This window comes from Typopeltis vanoorti, chromosome 13 (genome assembly GCF_054136105.1).
Source record: "Typopeltis vanoorti isolate ZY-2024b chromosome 13, IOZ_Tvanoo_1.0, whole genome shotgun sequence".
In the NCBI taxonomy this organism is placed as follows: domain Eukaryota; kingdom Metazoa; phylum Arthropoda; class Arachnida; order Uropygi; family Thelyphonidae; genus Typopeltis; species Typopeltis vanoorti.
In genome coordinates this window covers 16,843,076-16,866,901 of record NC_143561.1, presented here as the reverse complement: position 1 = coordinate 16,866,901, position 23,826 = coordinate 16,843,076, and the positions used below count along the sequence as shown (strand labels likewise).

General features: G+C 36.2%; 1 protein-coding gene across 5 annotated transcripts in view; it reads right to left on the bottom strand.

Moving 5' to 3' along the window:
• LOC150099955 (proton-coupled amino acid transporter 1-like) overlaps positions 1 to 23,826 on the bottom strand; it is a 183,531-nt gene that overhangs the window by 76,518 nt on the left and 83,187 nt on the right. For all 5 annotated transcript variants that reach the window (XM_090402517.1, XM_090402515.1, XM_090402514.1 and 2 more), the window contains 2 exons: positions 19,743 to 19,909; positions 4,621 to 4,711 (listed from right to left, as the gene is read on the bottom strand). In XM_090402517.1, the coding sequence (XP_090258643.1) occupies positions 4,621 to 4,711; positions 19,743 to 19,909 (258 nt within the window). The remainder of the gene's footprint in view (positions 1 to 4,620; positions 4,712 to 19,742; positions 19,910 to 23,826) is intronic.

Here is a 23,826-nt window from a genome sequence, read left to right as displayed (position 1 = left end):
GCAACTACCTTCATCATCTACACCAACGACATCTACTGCCAATCACCATCCCTAGTATTTTCATAGAAAATCACAAACATCCATGCCCACAGCGAGATTCGAACCCGCAACCTTTTGGCTGGAGAGCGGATATGCTAACCACTCAGCCAACCAGGCTGGCAATCCACTCATTCTTCATCTATGTTAATCACATTATGAAAGAAAGTGGCATGAAACCGAATATTAGAATTGGAGATGTCATGCTTAGCTCTTTGCTTTATGCAGATGATGCACTCCTAAACACATCGAGTGCAAGTCTGAAGGAATCTCTAAATTGAATAGCAGTTTTAACAAATTTGGAATGAAAATCAGCAATAAAAACACCAAAACTGTGGAAATAGGCAAGAACATTGAAAACTTCAGCTGCATTCTCAATGGATAACCTATAGAACAAGTAAAATATTTTGGCTATTTAGGCAGTTTTTAGTGAAGATGGCAAATTAAATTTGGAAATAGATAACAGAAAAGCAAATCTGGTATGGTGCAGAGCCATTTTAATAAATATACGCTATGTTGACAAACGTATTTGGACACCTTATGTGACATGCAAATATCAGATCCTACCACATGCAAATATTTCAGTGAGTGTCTGAATAACTCTGGTAATAAAAGGTGAGATGTGCTGCATGTTTTGTACTGTACTTAATGTTAAGATGCCACATTCAGCTGAAGTGACAGGTGTCCAACATGGAATGGTAGGTGAGTGTCACATCAGTGTTTTTTTCTGGTCACTTGGACAGAATGGGAGAGGAAAGATTAGCAAAACAAGTGTTCTCAGGCAGATTGATAGGAAAAAGACCGAGATAAGTGTATTGATACATTAAAATTGCCTTAGAAGACAAATACGAGGGTGGTCTGAAAAGTTCTTGGCCTCGATCATAGATGACAACACTATCGGCAAGATTTTTTTTTTCTAAGTTGGTACATCTGTCATAAGAATCCATGTAAAATTGCAACTCATTCTATCAAGTAGTTTGTTTTATACAGCTGTCTGAAGCAAAAGTATTGTCTGTATCCCTTGAAATTGAGTATCGTAAAGTTATAAAATTCTTTGTAAACGGTTTAACGGCAAAATAAATTCATTCGAAGTTCATAAAAGTTTATGTGCATTCTTCTCCTTCGTTTTCAACAATTAAGAAATAGGCGTCCACATGAAGGACGTCCAAAAAGTGTAACAACACCAGAAATCATTGATCAAGTACCCGATATGGTATTGGATGACCGGCGAGTCAAAGTGCGTGAATTTCTGAGACTATGGGCATTTCAAAAGAATGTGTAGGATATATTTTGCATAAAGAATTGAGAATGAAAAAGCTTTGCACAAAATGGGTGCTGCGCATGCTCACAGCAGATCAAAAACACACTCGCAAGAAAATCTCTGAACAGTGCCCGGAGCGTTTTAACAAGAATAAAACTGATTTTGTGCATCGATTATTACTATGTATGAGACTTAGATTCACCATAACACACCAGAATCCAAACAGCAGTCAAAACAGTGGACAGAAGCCAGTTGTTTAGCACCAAAGAAGACAAAGTCGGTTCCATCAGCAGGAAAGATCATGGCATCGGTGCTTTGGAATGCTAAAGGCATTTTGTTTATTAATTATCTTGAAAAGGATAAAACAATAACCGGGGAATATTATTCCAATATTTTAACCAGACTAGATGAAAAAATTCATGAAAAAAGACCCAGTTTGCAGAAGAAAAAACAATGCACCTGCCCACAAAGATGTTTTTGGCAATGGGAAAATTAAAGGATCTGCACTATGAATTATTGGAACATCCACCCTATTCCCCAGATTTGGCTCCCTCTGACATCTATCTCTTCCCAAAACTAAAACTCTTCCTCGCTGGTCAGCGTTTTTCTTCGAATCAAGGTTTGCAAAATACCCCTCTACAGCTGCAGTGATTGTAGCTGTAGAGGGATATTTTGCAGATCTTACTGAGAACCACTACAGGGATGGGATGATGATGCTGGAGCATCGTTGGAATAAACGTATTAGTCTTAAGGGATATTATGTTGAAAAATAAAAATAATTTTGAAATTATAAATTCGTTTTTTCATTGTTAGGCCAAGAACTTTTCAGACTGCTCTCATATAAGATCTGATAATGTTGGAGTCTTGGCAGATAACAGATTGATTTGGAGGAAAATTGTTGATAGGAAGTTAGTAATGTTAGTAAGTTATTAATGTAGTACTATCATAATATCCTGTATGCCCCTTGAGGGTACATGTTAGGAATTATGATGATGACTAAAGATGTTGCAACTGTAGTTAAACAGGTCAAATGAGAATGCCATAGGCTCATGAACTGCACATTCTGTAGCAATACAATTACATTTGCTATAGACAATGGTATGGAGAACTTTGCGTAAAGCATGCAATGTACCTATATAAATTCAGCTACAGCCGAAAGTTGCAAACAAGAGATACCAGCATTCGAAAAATGCTTTCAATTACATTTCTGTTACGCAGACAAGGATTGGTTCCCTTTACATTGATGAAGTGCATGTTTGTAAAATGGTAAATACTCACAACTGCCACATCTGGACTACAGAGAATCTGTTCATTTCAACAAGTTCCCTTGCATTTGCTAAAGGTTAGAACATGGATAAGATTTATAGCCAAGTTCTTTATTTGGCCATTTTTCTTCAAAGAAATCCATCAAACTGGACATGTGACTGGCATGGTCACAGACACCCATTATTGGGACATGTTGAGCTATTTCTTCATACCACAACTGCAGCAAAAAGGGTGCCTGAACACAATGGTGTTGATGCAAGATGGAGCACCTTTCCACATAGGACATGACATTCAATTATTGCATCAACATTTCACAGAAGAAAGCGTTATCAGTCGCTCATTTTTTGAAAAATGACCACTGCATTCACCAGATCTTAACCCCTGTGACTTTTTGGCTTTGGGGTTACCTCAAAAGCATGGTGCATCGGAGCAAAGTTTTTCCTGAATAAGTCATCGCATATGTGCAAAACCTTTCACCATATCAGTTGCATGCTGTATCAACTATTCGTCATACACAAACGTCAACACACTGAATGTCATCTCCACTGATCATCCAGATCTCCTTGAAAGCTCCTTGAAGTATGTCAGCTCTTGTGTGATATGTTTTTTGTATCACATTATTTTATGAAAGGACCGAAATAAACATCATCAAATGTTTGTCATTAACTCTGAATCATTCCACAATAACATATTATCTGATTTACATTAATGTAAAATTTCTCCCACTCATAGCACCATTTCTCCTATTGGACATATTTATCCCCCCCCCAACACCAAATCTCTTCCCCATAATCGGGTTAGGATATCCACCAAGTTTGAGGGTATTTCATCTATTGGTTCTCTCTACACATTACTATGAATAGGGGTACTTTAATTTGAAATATCTTGTATCTGCATTCTTAATCCTTCTTGTCACATATGCTTATGCTTACTATTAATGCATATTTCAAATAGTTACCAGACACATGCATGATGCTTTGGGACAAAATTCTACAAATAGAAGAAGTTATTTTTCTCATTGCATGTTTTTTATATATGTATATGTAGTTTTTCTACATATATCCTGGCCATGGATATGTATATATATATGAGTAGCCAAACACATAAACATGCACAGTGTGTGTGCTCAAGAATGCAACACATGACTAGACATATTTTAAAATCATGAGATTCCTGCATAACTATATAATGGTTGTCATCTTGTTAATCTTTTACTGTTTCTTTGTTTACTAGTTTTCTTTTTACACCTGAAGAAGTCCTATGTAATTAGGTTTAAACACTGTTTTTTGTTTTGATTAAAGTAATTATTTATATTTTATTCCAGTTTACTACTCAATATATATATCTACTCTATAATATAAAATGATAAGCCTTTTTTTGTAACGTTTTTTGTCACTCGACATTCGGGCTAGCCTGAGTGTCGAGTCTTCAAAATTTGAGTCATCAGAATTCAAGAACCAGCTTACCAGTCTGGAACTCGGGGGGATTGGGCACCATAGGCGCCCAATCCCCCCGAGAGGGCTCGTTGGCCAGTTCAAGGAGAACTGGCCAACGAGTCCGGAACTCAGTGGGGGGGGGGGGCCTCTAGTATATATATATATATATATATATATAAGAAACACAAGACGTCTCAAAAACTGATAACCCAAGATTAGGTTATCATATGGTTTATGAAGAAACCTGGTGATGTGTTTCTTGAACATCTGGCAGTTCTGGAAAAAAAACAGTGATAAAAGGTTTGTGTGTGTTCCAAAGAATGAAGAACAGAAGGAAACCGTTTCTCTTGTTTTGAAGGAAACAAGAGAGGAAGGTGAGAAGTTATTTTGGTACACCGTATTTATTACTAGTGTGTTATGTCAACTTATGTCTCGATTAAAACATTGAGAGCATCAGAATATCAAATTACCATATGATAATGGCCATTATGTGTAAACTCTGGAAGCTTAGTTTATACCTTCATAAAATTATGACAAATACTCATGTCATTTTAAAAATATTCTGGAATCAGGTTTGATTTTAAGCTTAGAAGATGGGGAGAGGGAAAGGTTTCTACTTACTGCAAGACCTGCATTACTAAAAGCTTCTGGCATTGCTAAAATTCCTGTTCCTATGTTTCCTTTTAAGAGATGCATCATAGTTTGGCAGTTTCTGTTAAAAAACAAACAAAAAAAAAAAAGATAAGAAGTTAAAGCAAAGGAAAGTAGTTCATGTGATACTGTGATTTTTTTTTTTTTTTTTTCAGAATTTAACCAACATACATACATCTTCAAGGCCCACTCTTCCTAATTGGATTGTGGGGGCAGCAGCTGCAAGAGGAACTTCCAATGGTCACGATCCTCTGCCACCAAGCTCAGGTGTTCTGGTGGGATTCCCAAACGTGTCCACCCAAGGTTTTGGATATAATCTATCCAGCGACTCTTTGGCCTTCCACGTGGCCTCCCACCCTCTGGCTTGGCAAAGAGGGCCTGCTGAGGGAGCCTCTCTTGTGGCATTCTGACCAGGTGCCCATACCAACGTAACTGTGCTCTCTCAACATGGAGAAGCAGTGGTTGAGTATTGAGGGTTTCCCGAATTGCAGAGCTTCTGACTCTGTTGAATTTTGTCAGCCCTGCAACCTCTCGAAGGAACCTCATTTCAGCCGCTTGGATTCGTGTCCACATTCTTTCGGTCATTACCCAACTCTCGTGACCATGGGTGAGGATGGGGACATAGACTGTATTGAATACAGCCAGCTTTGCCTTCTGGCTTAACTCCCGCTTCAATACTACCGAACGGCCAAGCTCCTGCAATATTGAGCTTGCTAAGCCAATTCGAGTATCTAGCTCTACGTCCCATTTTCCATCATTCGTGAATATGGACCCAAGGTATTTAAACTTCTCCACCTGCCTCATTGGGACTCCACTTACATTTAGAGTGCACTGGGATGGTTGTCTTGAGACCACAAATGTTTCAGTTTTGGCCACACTGATCTTCATTCCGGCATCTGCACAAACAGCTAGAAACCTATCCAGGGTCCACTGGAGGTCATCTGTGGAAGAGCTAAGAAGAACTAGGTCATCTGCAAAAAAGCAGATGTCCAATGCTACATTTTCCAATTCTGACACACTCACTGCCTCGGCTGTGCCTATCAATCCAGTCCATAAATATTATGAAAAGGAGGGGTGACAGAACGCACCCTTGGCAGAGGCCAACGGAGACTGCGACAACGGAGACCCTGACACAAAACTCTGGGCATTCATACAGGGACTTGATGGCAGCTAATAGTTGACCATCCACTCCATACTCCTGTACTACTTGCCAAAGCTTATCCCGAGGAACCCGGTCATATGCCTTCTCCAAGTCCACAAAACATGTGTAGACATTCTTGGCATATTCCCAAGATTTCTCAAAGACTTGCCTTAAAGTGAAGATTTGGTCAGTTGTGCTTCTACTAGGATGAAAGCCACATTGTTCTTCCTGGAACTTTGACTCACACCGTCAAAGCACCATCTTTCCAAGCACTTAGCATTTCCCAGGCAGGCTGAGCAGAGAGATGCCACGATAGTTACTGCAATCCTTCTGGTCTCCCTTCTTAAAGACTGGTATTATTATGCCTGTCTGCCATTGCTTTGGTGCTCGCCCAGATATCCAAGCAGCCTGACACACTCGAGTCAGCCAGAGAACACCGTCTCAATTTAAGGCTTTTAGCATTTCAGGCCGAATTTCATCATTGCCAGCAGCCTTGCCCGATTTTAGCAATTTTATTGCTAAATGGACTTCTGCTGTGAGACTAGTCATTGCCCTGATCTGCACCTCTTGGATGTCCACAACTGCTGAGCCACCCGGGTTAAGAAGGCTCTCAAAGTATTCCCTCCATCTGTGGAAGATATCCTTCTCAGTTATTAAAAGTGCACCATCAGAGGCCTTAATTGCCTTTGCTGTGCACGATTTCCTCCCTCGAAGGCAGCGGATGGTCTGCCAGAATACTTTGTTTGCATTTGCATAGGATGAGTCTAATCTTTCTCCAAAGGATTCCCAAGCCTTCTGCTTTGCTGTCTTTACTGCCTTAGCAGCAGCTTTGCGTGCCTCAGCATACCGCAAACACATCTCAGGTGATCTGACTCTAAGTCATGTTAGGTAGGACTCCTTTTTTGCCTGGACAGTTTTTCTGACTTCTTGGTTCCACCAAGGTGCCCTTTTCTCACTGCCTGTTGCCAAGCTGCTTTCTGCCACACCATGAGAGTGCAGAGGCAGTGACAGCTGTTCTAAACAGCTTCCATTCCTCCTCAACATCTCTAATTTAACCAAAGAAAATAAAATTTGTAAATCTGTATTTTCCTCTAAAATAACATTTTCCAGAATCTAATATTTGAGGATAATACCATATTTTAAAAAAACTTTTTTTTTCAATGAATTAATTTTTTTAATAACTATAAGTTTGGGGAGGGGGGGTATCACAATTATAGATCAAAGCAAATTTCCACACACTAAGGAATGCAGAGAAAGAAACAGAATTCTCACTATGCTCTATTAGAGGTATCCATTTGCTGAATGAATGAGAACAGGCTGGCAACTACAACCAAACTGCATTTCATATTAGCTGAAACTATATATACATTGTGATGATACAACATAATCAAATATCATACCAGATGGGACAGTGCCTAATAATACACAATACTGACAGTTTTGTCAAGTGATCAAGGCAACGGGTACAATTACTATATATAAGAAGCACTGATGGAAAAGAAGGGAAGCTAGCAGAGGAATTAAGAGATACCATAATGGCATGAGTATTACTGAGACTAAGAAGAACAAAACAGGTGGATCCATCTAAATAAGATTATGTATTCATTCACTAGGTATCAGAGGTAGTTAATATTATTAATGCAAGACCTCCAGGGAATCAAAAGACCCACTGCAAGACATAGTCACAGTCAGACACACATACAAAAAAACTCAAACTGTGTTTTAAACTGTTTCGATGTGTTCACATTCACCACACTTTTACACAATGCATTCCACTTATCAACCGCTCTCCATGCAAAGAACCTTCTCCTCACTCTTTTGCTTAATCTTCCTTCTACAATTTCCAGGGATGGTCTTTTCTTCTATCTCCATCTCCATGCTATAAAACGCTCTTCCACATAAACCTGGTAACAACCCTGACCAACTTATATATATATCTCAATCATATCTCTTCTCCTCCTATTCATGAGGCATTGCAGATAGCATTCTCTCAATGTCATACCCCACATTCCCAAAAACCAATTACTACTGAATTTTCTATGGACTCTTTCTAATATACCCTCATCACCATGAAAACCAGGTGACCAAATCTGTGCACAATAATCCATACGAGGCCTTCTCAAGAAACATAACCTCTCTATTTCTGTTTGCATGTCAAAGTCCTCTACATCATTGTCATAATTTAATGTGTGAACTTCATAATGTGTGCAATGTGATCCTTGAAATTCAGGTCCCTGTTCACTACCACTACTCCTAGATCTTTTATTTTCTCTACCTCCTTCAAAATTTTCCCACCAAGTGTATACTTTGCATTCCATCACTGCTTACCAAATTTCAGAATCTTACACTTTGCAACAGTGAACTAACAGTTCCATTCACTTATCCATTCATAAAATCTATTCAAGTCCTCCTGTGGGTCACAACATCTGCTTGACTCCTCATTGTTTCCAATTTTGCATCATCTGCAAACAGTTGCATATGATCCCAAAACAGACTGCTTTAGCACACCACTAGTGACTTCCCCTTTTGAGATACCACACTCCCCCCATATACAACTTGCTGATACCAATCTGACAGCAAGTTACCTATTAAACTCACTAGTCTGTTATCCGATCCCATCCATTTCAATGTAGTTAGCAACGTGCTGTATAGCAATATATCTAAAGCCTAATATATGCCATTGCATGAGCATCTGCCCTATTGCATTCATCACGTTGTTATAAATACATAAGCAAATCGTAAAACATGACTTTCCTTTAACAAACCCATGCCAACAATCACAGAGAATACTGCTGTTATCAATCCATTTCTGTATCCAAGTTCTCACTATCCTCTCCAATACTTTAACCACAACTCAAGATCACAATAAACTGGCCTATAATTTGTAGTCACAGCTTATCTCCATCTTTGTGAAGTTGATTAATTTTACTTTCTTTCCACTTCCTTGGGACCTATGCTGTTTCAAACCTCATATTAAACAGGCATGCCAATGCTATCACCCCCTGGAAGACACGAATATATGGCTTATTGACATTAAGCTTACTTAATTCCTCATATATCTCCTGCCTGCTCATGAGTAAGCTATCCTCTCCATTTTCCTCTACGCTCAAGTTTATCATGATTTCACACCAATGAGGATGAAACATACTGATGAACTGTTCACTGTATACTTCAAATATGTCCTTTACAGCAGCCATTACCAATCTATCATCATCATCTTATCATAATCATTCTTCTTTCTACTTGTGACATATTGGAGAAACTCTCCAGGCTTTTTCTTGGCCTGATTTGCTAATTTCTGCTCATGCTGCACTTTAACTGTTCTTACCAAGTAACTCATTTTCCTGGCCTGCTCTTTATACTCCTCAAGCAAATGATTGTTACCATTATTCATCTTGTGCTGCATCCACAGCACCTTCTTCTTCTCCTAGATTCCATGCCTAATCCACTCATCTATTTGACAGCTACCTTATTCAGCTTTTTGACCTTGGGGATACATTCATACATTGATATTACCTATCTGTTTGTCAGTGCTCAAGTGGCATTCATCTCCTTCAATCATGTGTGGTTTTCAAAACAAAATATGAAGACAGTAATATCAGCAAACTTCAAGATAGGAAACAGCTATTCAATGAAAAGATATTTAATATCCATTATTCTTTCATGCAAATGGCATTTGAAACACTATGTTTTAAAAATGACTAAACTGTAGGGAAATTATATAATGACTTATTTGTGACAAAGAAAATTAAAGTACAAAACATGTAGTGGAAATATTTCAGAGGGCAAGTGATATATAAAAAAGTGTTCTTGATATACAGAAATGTTTTGTAAATTTGTAGAAAAGGACACAAAGAATAATAATAATAATAACTAATCTCCTTATGATATGGACTAGTCATTAGTGATCCCATATTCCTATATAAAAATATGGTGATTCATTGATAAGAGGAGTCAGAGTCCTTAAGGAGTGTGTGACAAAATCATGTTTTCCTGGTGCTTAGATTAAGGATGTCAGTGATGCTGTAAGGATAAAGAGAGTTAAGGTGACATATGCTTATTTCGACTGGTATAAATGATTTAGCAGGTGACAAGTGTGATATGCAAGAGGACATGAAAGTATTGCTAGTGCATGTACAAAAGTACAGAAGGTGAGAAAGTAAAAATTGTGAGCCTGTTGCCAAAGTATGATAGTGTGGAGCTGAGATAGAAAAATATGATTGCGAACGAGCTGGCGGCAGATTGTGGATTTGTGAAGTGAGTTTGATGGAAGAATTATGAGGTGGATGGCTTGCATCTAAATAGATTTAGTGTCAGGAGTCTTGAGAAACTGTAGTTCAGTGAGAGTTCAGAGGTGCAAAGTCAGGGAAACTAGAATGTTTAGGAGAGATGCAAGTGAGCATGGGTCCTGGCAACCTAGAAGTTATAAGTGGACGAGTGATCATGTGATGTAAAATAGTGCCCTAGGTTCTTAACTTTAGTGGGCTAAGTAACACAAAGTGTAAAAGAGATTGTGGGATGAAAGGGTATTGCAATTGATGTATATTAATGCCAGAAGTATTCAAAATAAGGTTGAGGAGTTTTTGGCATTGGTTAGCGCAACTTGTCCAAAAGTTATAGGCATTATAACTGGTTGACCAAGCATGATATGATCATAGGAATAGAATGCAAGGGATAGTGTCTACAGAGAGGATGGGGCAGGGAGAAGTTTTGCTAATGATAGCAGCAAAGGAAATGGAGCCTAAAAAAGAGTAGAGGTACAACAGGGGGGATTGAGTTCATTTGAGGCTATCCGGTGAGATAGAGGCCAAGAAGAATATAATTCATTGCTGCTATAATTCAGGGAGTGTAAGGAAGAATGTAGATAACATGCACTCCAAATGGAAACATGTAATGGAGGGGACACAAGGTTCAAGAGTGCTGGATCTGATCATAATATCAGAATACTTACCCCTAACCAATCTAGATATGCTGCCTATGCTTAAAGAAAGTGATCATGTGGCCTTGACCTGGGAAACTGCCAGACATGCAGAATTTGTCTGTTAAGAAGGGATGTATGTGTGGAATTACAAAACAGGTGATTATGACATCAATTCATCTTCCAGTAGTGTCATCAGAATGTATACCCAAGAGGATAAATAAGTTAGGAGTTAGATGAATGAATAGCATCGTTAAGCAGGAGTTACAAACAAAGAAAATGCTGTGAAGGGATTATTAAAAAAAAATGATGATCAGCATGTCCATGAGCAGTACAAGGCAAAGGCAAGAAGGGAGACTTGTATGATAAGGAAGGGTAAAACTAATTATGAGAAAAAGCTAGCAGATGAGGCCAAAAGAAATCCTGAAGAGTTTTTTGCTATTAAAAGGATTTGTATCCCCTTCATTATTATTAAGGTTGCCAGAAAAATAGCCTTTTGGCTTTCATTCTATAGTATTTGATAAGATTTCCACATAGAACTCTATTGCATAAACTGGAGCAAATAGAGATAGATATGAATTTGGTGATTTGGATTAGAGAGTGACTGATGGACAGATATCAAGAAGTGATTTATGGAGGAGTTAAGTCCAGAAGAAGGCAAGTGACCAGCGGTGTACAACGGAGGCTCAGTACTTGATAGGAGAAAAGAGGTTGAAGTTATTGGTCCTCTCTTGTTTAATTTGTATGTCAATGATATAGGAAATGATTTGACAGGAAATATTCAGTTATCTGCTAATGATGCTAAACTGGGAAGAGCAATAGTAATTGAAAGTGATGTAGAGACCCTGCAGGATGACTTAAATAGACTAGCAGTATGGGCAAAGGTCAAGTGTAAGCTGATGCACTTTAGAAAGAGATCACAAGCTGTGTACTATATTGATCGAAATGAACTGCAGGAAACTTATGAGGGCAGGGACTAGAGTGTGATTGTGGACAGGGAGTTGCAGTTTAGAGGACATATTGCGAAGGTAACCAAAACAGCACATCAAATTACATCATCATCATCAAATTCCTGCCATGTACCCTCAAGGGGTGTACAGGATATGATAGTACTATATGAAAAATTTACTTCATTACTAACTTCCTACTTCCTATCTACAATTTTCCTCCAAATCAGTCTGTTAGTTGTCAAGACTCCAACATTATCAGATCTTATATTTCTATCGTCTAAGGCACTTTGTACCGTATCAATCCACCTATACCTTGGTCTTCCTCTGGGTCGTTTTCCTGCCAACTTGGCAGAGAACACTTCTTTTGCTAATCTTTCCTTGCCCATTCTGATTAAGTGACCATACCACCTGAGATTAGCTCTGCTAACGCATTCCTGGATGCTGACAATGTCAAGTTCTTTCCTAATATCCTCATTTTAAATATGATATTGCCATTGATGCCACCTGTTCACACCTCTAATCTTTCTCAGGACTCTCATATCTGTGGTCTCTAGTCTCTGGTCAAGTGTTTTACTTCTGACCCAGCTCTCAGATCCATAAGTTAAAACTGGTTTGAAAACTGTCTTGCATACAGCTAATTTAGTGTTCCGACTAATTTCTCTCTTATTCCATATGAATTGACTTCAATTGACTTCCCACCATACCAGCTTTGCTGATTCTGTTGTCTATTTCTTTATTTAATTTACCATCTTCAGTAAAAATCGTGCCTAAGTAGCTGAAATGTTTTACTTGTTCCACAGGTTCTCCATTCACAACACAGATGACATTTTCAATGATTCTGCCTATTTTCATTGTCTTTGTCTTTTTATTGCTGACCTTCATACCATATCTATTACAACAGCTATTCAATTTAGTCAGAGAATCTTGCAGACTTGTAGCAGATTTATTTAGAAGTATAACATCATCTGCATAAAGCAAAGAGCTGACATTAACATCTCCAATTTTGATATCAGGTTTAATACCACTTTCCTTCATAATGTGATCCATATAGATAATGAATAACAGAGGGGATAATGTACATCCTTGTCTCACACCAGATTTAACATTAAACCATCTTCCTGTACTTCCTTCAATTCTAACTGCTGACTTACAACTCAAATAAAGACTAAGTATTGCTTGATATAATGCCCCATTGACATCATATAACTGTAGCATATTGAATGGCTTCTCTCTTGGCACCTTGTCATATGCTTTTTCCAGATCGACAAAACTTAAATACAGATCTTTGTTATAAAATCAAATTACATGGTTGTTAAAGAACACATTGACAGAACAGAGAGGGTATTTTTTCCCTAAGTAAGGCTTTAATAAAATCACATCTGGGCTACTGCACACAGATCTGGATTCTCAGATTCTGTGGAGATGATTAAGTGGTGGAAGGGATCTAGAGATTAGTGACAAAGATTGTGACAGGTCTATGGAATGTTCCCTATGAGAATAGATTGATGGTCTGTAGGCTTCAAAAATTATCTGATAGGAAAAAAAAGGCCACATGATAGAAGTGTTTAAGCTATTAAGGGGGGTTTTAAGGATTAACACTGAAGTTTTTTTCAGTATATGGCAAGAAGGGAGAGAACAATAGGTCACCAGTGGACATTGTGTAAGAATGTTAGGACCAGATTTTTTGCTTGAGGGGTGGTGAATGGATGGAATAGGTTGCCAGAGGTGGTTGTGAGCTTCATCAAGAAATGAGTTTAAGAAGAGGTATGATAAGCATTGTGTGAATAATGGATCTCCCATAATGAGTCTTCTGAAGCCATGGAGATACCTGACTTTCTTGTGCATTCTCTCTCTCCATGTGCATAACTTTACATGGATAGAGAATGCACAAGAGAGTCATTTTTTAGACAGTGTTATATCAGACTACATCAGGAAGCCAAAATATACAATAGATAGAAATAAGACGTAATCGGTATTTAGTTTTGAATAGGAAAAATGGGTATCACGTTGAAAAGAAAAATATGTACAAAAGATTTTAAAAAATTAATTGTGAATAGCTTTCGGATGTGAATTGAAATTCAAATATAAAAACATTATTGGAGAAAGAGTTTGAAAACAAGAACAAAACATCAGTAAGTCAAAGTCAAAATCTGAAGAAAACAATGATTCAGAAAATGAATACGTGATAAAGTTGTCTGCCAGAACAGAAAAGATCATGATGAAATAAAGAAGTTGAAGAGAGTGTTAACCAAGAAGAAATTGCATCAAAAAGTTAATGGAGTAAATCAGCATATATTCAGAGAATACAGGGAAAAATTAAACAAAGCTAACTTATGGTAAAAGTAGTTAAACAAAAGTTACAAGAAGAATATAGAGCAATGTTTCTTAAACTATTCTTCAGAACGCTGGGGTTCTGCAAAAGCTCACAGGGTTCCCAGACATTTACAGCTTGTATTAGATATAGTTCCTGAAAAAAAAAAAAACCTTCAGAGAATGGAGAAACTAATTTTTATTAAATTAACTTATTTCTAAGAATGGTTATGTTTCTTTATTATTGGAAATATTATGTATGTTTTCTTGATTAAAATATTTTGCAGTAAACAATTCATATAATTCCTTTCTGATAATGTTTTTCATGAAAATTTTCATAAGGAATGTCTTATTCCAAAAAAAAGACATTTTCATGAAGGTTCTGCAGTCCCATAAAGTTTAAGAAACACTGATATAGAAGATAAATATCAAAGATGGCAAAAGCATTATGAGGTTAAGGAAAACACTTAGGAATGGAGGAAAGAGTATCATAAAAGAAATCAGGGATCACAAAGGCAACCTAAAAAGTTAAGGAAATAAGTGATGTCAAAAGTAACTGCATTTTGAAAAATTATTAAATGAAATAAGTATTGACAGAAAAGCAACAAAATATTCAAGAAGAAATCAACTGTGATTACATTAGAGTATAAGAAGCAGAAAAGCCGTAAGAAATATCAAAGTGGATAAAGTAGCAAATCATCTTATATACAATTTGTTGTGCTTATTATGTGTATTTATTTTTAAGTTTTATTTATATTTTGCATCTTTTTCTAAGAATTTTCTTTCATTCACTATGATCAGCATACACTTTTTTACATTGTAATTTCAATGTAAATTACAATTACAATGTAATTGTAATTTACATTGTAAAATACAGAAATAATTTCAATCATCATTACAATTTATGCATCATTTCTGTTACATAATTTTATTCTTTTTGTCAGAGGTTCTTTTGTCTTATCAATAATAGATATCATGCATATTATCACATTTGGTTGGCGATCTCTATTTTGGATAAAATCCTATGTATTATAAGAAGTGGACTGACTTATAATATATAGGATTTTTTTTTTTTTTTTATTCAGGCAGGAATAGATGAATTTTTACTTATTACATTTGTTTTTTTTAGAAGAATAGAATGAAAATGTTTCTATAGCATGGAAAACATTTCTTCCTAAACAGACACTATGCTGCAGAAACAAGAAAAGCAAGTAGTTTTTATTTTATCACAAAATACAGTACAGAGACATTGATTGTCTATGTACTATATTTAGCAACAATTGGTATAGTTATAAGTAGAAGAATCATAAGGAAACAAAGGCATGTGTTGAGGTTTAAGTGCTGTGACGAATTTATGTTGGAGGTTTAATGGAATATTATCAGCACTGAGAAAGGATTAAAACTAATTTTAATGCTTCCAATATTTCATCTCAGTCACAGAGCCATTTTCAGGGGAAAAAAAACTTTGTAACAACACACACAAATATAATACAATGATAATAAAACTAAAGTTCCTATCTAGGTGGTGCACCCTCTATGGGAAACATTAATTATCAGAGGGATCTCTAATAATTAATGTTTCCCAAATTTTGGGAAGTTTTATGCAACCGTACTTGTTTAAATTAGGTTGATTCCCGAGTGTAGATGCAGATTCAAAAAACAGTCTTTCTTTTTTGAATTTACTATAGTGGAGCATGATGGTTTTTTTCCAGGAAATCCTGTATATTGTATCCAAAACATGGTCTGCAAAGCCAGATTAATCGTGATTGCAGCTATATGACTTGTGTTCTTCCAACAGGATGGTTGCTGCCTGTGTGTTTTTGGGAAGTTGCTTTACCTATGCCATCGATTCTGGTTATTTTTCTTGGAAGAACAAAATCTACAAACAGATAGAGAGAACTGCCATGGGTTCCCCCCCCCCATCCCCTCTTGCCAATTTTTACATGGAAAATTTTGAAAAACGAGCCATAGACTCTTCCCCTCTAAAACCTTCTATCTGGCCAAGATATGTAGATGATGTGTTCTCTATTTGGCCTCATGGCCCAGACACATTAGACTCCTTCCTCAGTCACCTCAATAGCCTACATCCGAGAATCCAGTTTACGATGGAAAAGGAAAATAACAATAGTTTACCCTTCCTAGACACCTTAGTAACACACCTTCCTATTGGTAACCTTTCTTTCTCTGTATATAGAAAACCTACTCATACAGGCAGATACATTCACAAACTCTCCCACCACAATCCCTCTTAACAATATGGCCTTATTAAAACTCTAACCAATAGATCTTTGTTCCAGTGAACAAACCTTTTCAACCAAACTGAAGACATACACAACACCTTCCTTTCCAATGGCTACAGTGATTTCAAAATTTAAAAAATAATCAAGTCCGTCCCAATTCCCCAACCATCTCTTCAGAAGGACTTCAAAAATTCCATCACCATACCTTACATCCATGGCACATCAGAAAAAATAGCCAGATCGTTAAAAAAGTACAACCTCCAAACAGCTTTTAAGCCGCACCATAAACTTACTACCCTTATCCGTTCCACCAAAGATCAGCTCCTTCCTCTCTCAGTGCCTGGAGTATATAGAGTATCCTGTTCCTGTAAGCTGGCTTACTTCGGACAGACAGGCAGATCGGCAACCATCCAGTTAGAAGAACACAAGTCATACATCTGCAATCACGATTATTGTCAATCTGGCTATGCAGACCATGTTTTGGATACAACCCACAGGATTTCCTGAAAAAGAACCACCATGCTCCACTATAGTAAATTCAAAAAAGAAAGATTGTTTTGAATCTGCATCTGCACTCAGGAATCAAATTAATTTAAATAAATACGGTTGCATAAAACTTCCCAAAATTTGTGAAACAAATTTTGGATTTTTGGAACTCCATATATACGTGGAATAAGAGGATGGAGAGAGCATAGAGACAGGCGAATGTTTCGAGACAGTTCAGTGGTAGTTTTTAATAAGTTGTTGGTATGATTTTGACACCCCTGCTAACCAAGAGTGTGGTTAGCAGGGGTGTTAGAGCTGGGTTCTTTACTTTTAGAGTGGTAAATGAGTGGAATAAGCTGCCAGAGTCTGTTGTGGGTGCTATGACGGTGAACGAGTTCAAGAAGAGGTATGATAGATACTGTGAGAATGTAATCGCATAGTTGTGTGGACATGATGTTTAGGGCCTCCCTCGATGAGTCTAAGGACTCCTGGAGTCGCCCGAAATAATAATAATAATAATAATAATAATGATGATTTTGAAGTTCTCGAGTTGGGTCTCTCTCAAGTAATAAGTAGGTATCACTTTGTAGTAATTCAAGCATCTTATTTTGGTAATCTATATATAATTACCATTAATTGCATTAATTTTGCATAATTACCATTAATGTTAAAATGAAAATACAGGTATCCCTCGATTAACGTAGTTATTAATCCCTCAATGTTACCACGTATATCAAAATCACATTAATCAAATCTAATAATCAATGGTAAAAATTACAATTCGTAGATGATCGATTACTGTATTAATAATTCGTTTTATATGGTACTTTTTAAGAAAGATAAAAAATGAATTCAAAGTAAATATTTAATAAATACTTGGACCTACATTATTTATTGCAATTTTTTTATCAAGGGAAGTTATCAAGAGTCATTTGAACAGTTTTAGATTTTTCCTTATCGGCATAAATTCTGCGATAACAAACAAAATGACTCTCCAGACCTCGGCAAACAAGCAATAAAACAAAGAAAAAACACTGCAAATATAATACATGATGGTGCAAATTAAGTGGATATTGAATCCAACATTATTTCATAGCCGAATATAGAAGCTACAAGAGTTTCGTGCTGAACATATAGAAATTAAAAGTTTCGGTGGATGCAAGCATAAGCAACCTTATGGGCAACTCGTAGTAAAGGCAGAATAAGCTCCAGATCACTTTCCTTAGTATTTTTCATAATGTAAAGCACATCTCCTAGAGGAGATGTATGATAAATATTGAATCCAACATTATTTCATAGCTGAATATAGAAACTACAAGAGTTTCGTGCCGAATATATAGAAACTAGAAGTTTCGGCAGATGCAAGCATAAGCAACCTTATAGGCAACTTGTAGTAAAGGTGGAGTAAGCTGCAGATCACTTTCCTTAGTATTTTCCATAATGTAAAGCAAATCTCCTAGAGGAGATGTATGATAAATAAGCCTTTGGCTCTCTATTTCAGTAATGCATGATGGTTTATTTATTTTCAGTTACAATCTAGAAACTATTGAACAAAGAATAGGAAAAAATAACTAAACCATACTATACTGACAACAGAGGTCGCAGTATCTTTCAGATACAATTTACTGTCAAATATCACAAACCTTTACATAACATGTGTTAAACAAAACTGGCAGCAAAAAACAGTGTGGAATATCACTTGTAACATATGAATGCACATCTGTTCATGGCCTCCAAGCTATGCACCGAATTGTGTAAGAATATTTATATTAAACATTTTGCATATATCTGTCAGATCAGCTGCGAGCTCCGCAGGGTTAAAGGAAGTAAATTATTACTTCCTTTAATCCTGTGGTTAATTCTTTTAACCTTGCAGGGTTAAAGGAAGTAATAATTTGGATTAATTTTTTTTTTGTTTTACAAAGAAGTAAGTACAGTTTTTTTCTCATTATTAATTTAATTCACTAACATTTTTTTTTCCTAAAGAATAAGTATGTATAGAAAGTATTTTTAACTTGGGTATAATTATGTTAAAGATACCAACAAATTTTAAACCTGGTTTTACTCCATTTTTCCCAAGTGAGCAAACAGACAAAATGTCAAGTTTGCACCTGCAATTGATGCAAGACTAGCTGATCCCACAGGTAGTGCTAGACCAAGGCAACTCGTGGTAAAAGTGGAGCAAGCTCTGATCACTAATCTTAATATCTTAATATTTACCCTTAATGCCAAAACACATCTCCAAGAAGGGGATGTATGATGTTTTGTATTAAAGGCAAGGGGCCACTACCCAGACCGGTTTCAACCTTTATTAAGGTCTCATCAGTGGGAGCCAGGCTAGAAATACCAAGATTTAGTAATGCAGAGCTTATAAGTATATAAGTATTTTACCAAAAAAAGTTACCATAAGGTGTTTTAACCTTATTAAATAAAAATCTCAGGAGGAGATCTAAATGTAGAAAGTATTTTTAACTTGGGTATAATTATGTTAAAGATACCAAGCAATTTTAAACCTGGTTTTACTCCATTTTTCCCAAGTGAGCAAACAGACAAAATGTCAAGTTTGCGCCTGCAATTGATGCAAGACTAGCTGATCCCACAGGTAGTGCAAGACCAAGGCAACTCGTGGTAAAGGTGGAGCAAGCTTAAAATTAGTGATCAGAGCTTGCTCCACCTTTACCACGAGTTGCCTTGGTCTTGCACTACCTGTGGGATCAGCTAGTCTTGCATCAATTGCAGGCGCAAACTTGACATTTTGTCTGTTTGCTCACTTGGGAAAAATGGAGTAAAACCAGGTTTAAAATTGCTTGGTATCTTTAACAGAATAAGTATGTAGATTTTCACTTTTTTACTATCACATAAATAAATGAAACGATTCCTATAAACTTTCTATAAATATATATAATGATATAATTAATTTCTTATATCATTAAGTGATATAAAAATATAATTCTGAGTTAAACTTCAGAACCAATAATGTAATGAAATATACAAAGATTTAAATAAATGCAGTTTTTACATAACGTTCATCCTTCAACAGCACTTACGTTGTCTTATGATGTGGCCGTTCTTCATTTACTAAAGCAGCTTCTTCATCAGCAGTTTCAACTATTGGATTTGACAAAGGGTTTATGGGTCCTGCATACCTATCTACATCTGTAGTAGCAATAAGGCTGTCATTCTGGTAGTTTCCAACTGCAATTGGCATTTTGTCCTAAAAAAAAAAAAAACAGTTAAGGGATATGAGTATTAAAGATAAACACAGCCATATTTTATTTCCATATATTATGTTCATTTGACATCCATATCACATCTTTCTACCCTTTACTAGCATATATCCTTTTTAGAAAGAAATATCAGATGGAAAATTTGAAGATTTGAAAAAATAAATGAATTTCAAAAGACTTCAGTACAAAATTATTATTTAATTCCTGATAAGCCAATGCATAGTAAAGCTTTTCTAAAATTAGAACATTTTGTCCATTAGTATTAAATTACTAATTTAGTTTTCTCATAAAAAAATCCAAATGTTGAGCACTTTGGATTTTTACAACTTACCACAAGAAAACCAACATGTAATAACAGTGTAATAATATTACAACATGGAAGATATACTAATTAAAGTAATTTAATTGATGCTTCCAATATTTCGACAAATCAAAATGGCATCATCAGGGAGCAACAAACAAAATGATGCAAACAGGCACCACATGAGGTAAGGGAGACTGAAGCAAAAGGTCCAAAAGTCCTAGACCGGTTTCAACCTTCATTGAGGTCTCGTCAGTGGGAGCCAGACCCAGAGGTGGTGATATGACTTCTGCATTACTTCCACCTTAGTATCACCACCTCTAGGTCTGGCTCCCACTGACGAGACCTCAATAAAGGTCGAAACCGGTCTGGGTAGTGACCCTTCCCTTAATGCACAGCATTATACATTTCCGCAAAGAGATGTGGCTTGCATTATGGGATACTAAGGCAAGTGATGAGAACTTATACCACCTTTACCACGAATTGCCCCAGTCCTGAAAATACTTCAGGCATAAACTTTATTTGCTCACACTTGAATAAAGGATTAAACCAAATATATAATTGGTAGCATAGCCAAGTGAAAAAAATTCCATCACCCTATACCCTCTACTGAACAGGACAGGTGTGGTAGATGTCCTTTTTCTCCTGGTTTGATCTTGGACCTCTGTTTGTGTGCCATGAACACTGAACTTTGGGAGATATCTGAATATTCTGGACAATGCAATGCTTCCTACTTTGTGGCATTTCTACAGAAATTCCCATTGATCCTTATAATAAGCCAATGCACTGTGTCATAAGGGTTGCTGCTTTAACTGTGTGGTTTGTGTACATGAACACCACCACACTTGACTGGCCTCCACAGAGCCCCTGATTTCAATCTTATTGAACATCTGTGGGATGAATTGGAGCAATGGTTTCACTTGCATCAAGGGACGTCTTCCATCCTATAATAGTCCAGAACCTCATTACATGATTATATGAAGAATGATCCAAAATTCCCATTGATTGCTATTGTATGCTTGTGGAAAGTATGCCCCCATAGAATTGCTGCAATCATCACAGCAAAAGGAAATCCTACATTTTATTAAGATGAGTGCTGTGGCTGTTTCTTCCTCACACTATGGTGTATGCTGACTTCTTTCAAAGCAGTGTATGATTGTACAACCTCAGATTAGCTTATTATAAATTCTTGAATGTGCAATATTATGTGTAATATAGACATTTGTAATATATCTATACTTGTTTTACATTATGTATATAATGTAAAACTATACTTGTAATATAATATGTGCTTCTCATATAATGAGTAACTGTTAATGGTATATAACCCCCCACACTTGATGAGTCTTTGACTCCAAGAGAATTAATATAATAATAATTAATACTACAGAAGTTCATTCGTGATATATTTCTTCTATTTGCATAATCTGTTATTTTCTTCAGATTTCTCATATTCATAGCCTCCAATCTCTGATTATGATAGCACAGATAACTAGATAAAACACCCTGTTTTGTTGTTTCTCTTTATTAATGGACTTAAGATTATCATTTATATACAGAGTAAAAAACTGAACGTATATCTTGTTTTGATATCAAATTTAACATCACTTTCCTCAATAACAAGGTCAATATAAATCAGTTCTTGAACCAGAAAGTGACCCAGGTGAGAGAAGAATCAGAACATGTGAATAGTCCATGGAGAGGTGTGAAACATTCTTGACCCAATCAGTTTTGTCTCAAAAACTGATATATATATATACAGGGTGTTCGGGATAAATTTGACAGTTTCGTAAGGAAAAAGAAAATCTTCTTTGTATCTATTAAATTTAATGAATTGACAAAAAAACATTACAGGCAGAGTTAATTACAATACTATCAACAAGATTTACTCAAAATAACCACCATTAGCATCGATCACAGCTTCAATTCTGCTTCGGAACCTCGAACAAGCTGATGCTACAGTCTCCCTGGGAAGGGCCGCAAAAACTGTTTTAATTTTATCCATTAACTGGGCTTTTGTATTACTGGAAGTGCGATTGGTGTCTTTTTCAACTGCGCCCCATACAAAATAATCCATGGGGTTAAGGTCTGGGGAGTTTGGAGGCCAAACATTTGGACTGGTGAAGTCGTAGAAATTTTCAGACAACCATTTTTGACTTTTCCCAGAGGTGTGGCAAGGGGCCGAATCCTGCTGCCATACATACGGCCTACCATTGGCTACCCTTGTTATCCAGGGCTTGACTACAGTTAGCAACTCCACGAACAAAGCCCGAATTCCAATGCCAGGGTTCTTCAACACCTGTTCCTGCAGATTTGCGAGGAATTCTGCTGTACGAACGCAATCAGATCGTCTGCTAGGGATCTTTCTTCTTGCTACATCCTCGTAGTCACCATTGCAAGTCTCTAGTTCATGCCTGATTGTTTTTACTGTATTCAGGGAGCATTGGGCAGCAGTCGTAATATCCTTATTTTGATGGCGGGCACGAATCATCATGATACAAGTTATTCTCTTCCATGATTCAGGTGGGTTCCAGCTATCCATCCTTTCTGACATCTTGTATATGAATGAAGAAGGGTCCAAACTTTTAAATGAAGAGAAGTGTGTTTTAATACATGTAACTTATGGAAAAATATAATTAATTATAAATATGTCAAATTTATCCCGAACACCCTGTATATATATATATTTTAAACAAATCCACATACCCATTCAAAACTGTCTGCAACATGGTGCAGGTTTTTTAGCTGCAAGTTTTGCAATCAAATTCAAAATATAAATGAAGAACAGATGTTGCTAAATAATTTTACACAAACTGACTCATTTGCCCAGATTAAAAACCTAGGTAAAAGAAAACTGATTAATATGTTTCTTGAAATAAAATACAGACTATCTGGTGATTACTACTGATTTATGAAAGTAAAGATTCAGTGACCATCTCAATGGCTGTTCTCAAAACAAAAGCATACAATTTAGACCAAAAGGGATCTTTAAGGTATACTCTCTTTGAGATCAAAGCAAAAACTGACTAAGTAATAGCAAATAAATACAAAAAAAAAAAAATTTACATCTTCTAATGGCATTCATGTAAAAGTACTTTTTTTTGTTTGCTTATTTTCTTTTTCCTAATTCTGTCACCAAAAATGAGTGCAATATCTGCAGTACTTTGTAGTAACAAAGAAGTTTTTATTACAGCCATTATATTAACTTATCTGTGTTGTGTTTGTTCTTAACTGGCTATATGAATTATCTATATCAATTGATATTTTTAGGAAGATATAACAAAATGTGTTATTTGAATTATATGTATAGAAAATATAAATATATAAATGATTAATTATATGTCATCTGTTTAACTTGAAATCTTTTATTTATTTATTTTTTGTTTGCTTATTTGTTCTTAATTTTGTCGTCAAAAGTGGTCTGACCAAATGCAAACTTGAGACAGCTAGTATTTTAAAATCGATTTCCAATGCCAAATTTTCATTAAATTCTATCCAGATAGAGCAGAATTATTACTATTCTTGCAAAATTTACTTTGCCAAATTTTGCAAATAAAAATGGCTCTACTAAAATCAAAACTGAACTGAGTGGACATCCCAAAT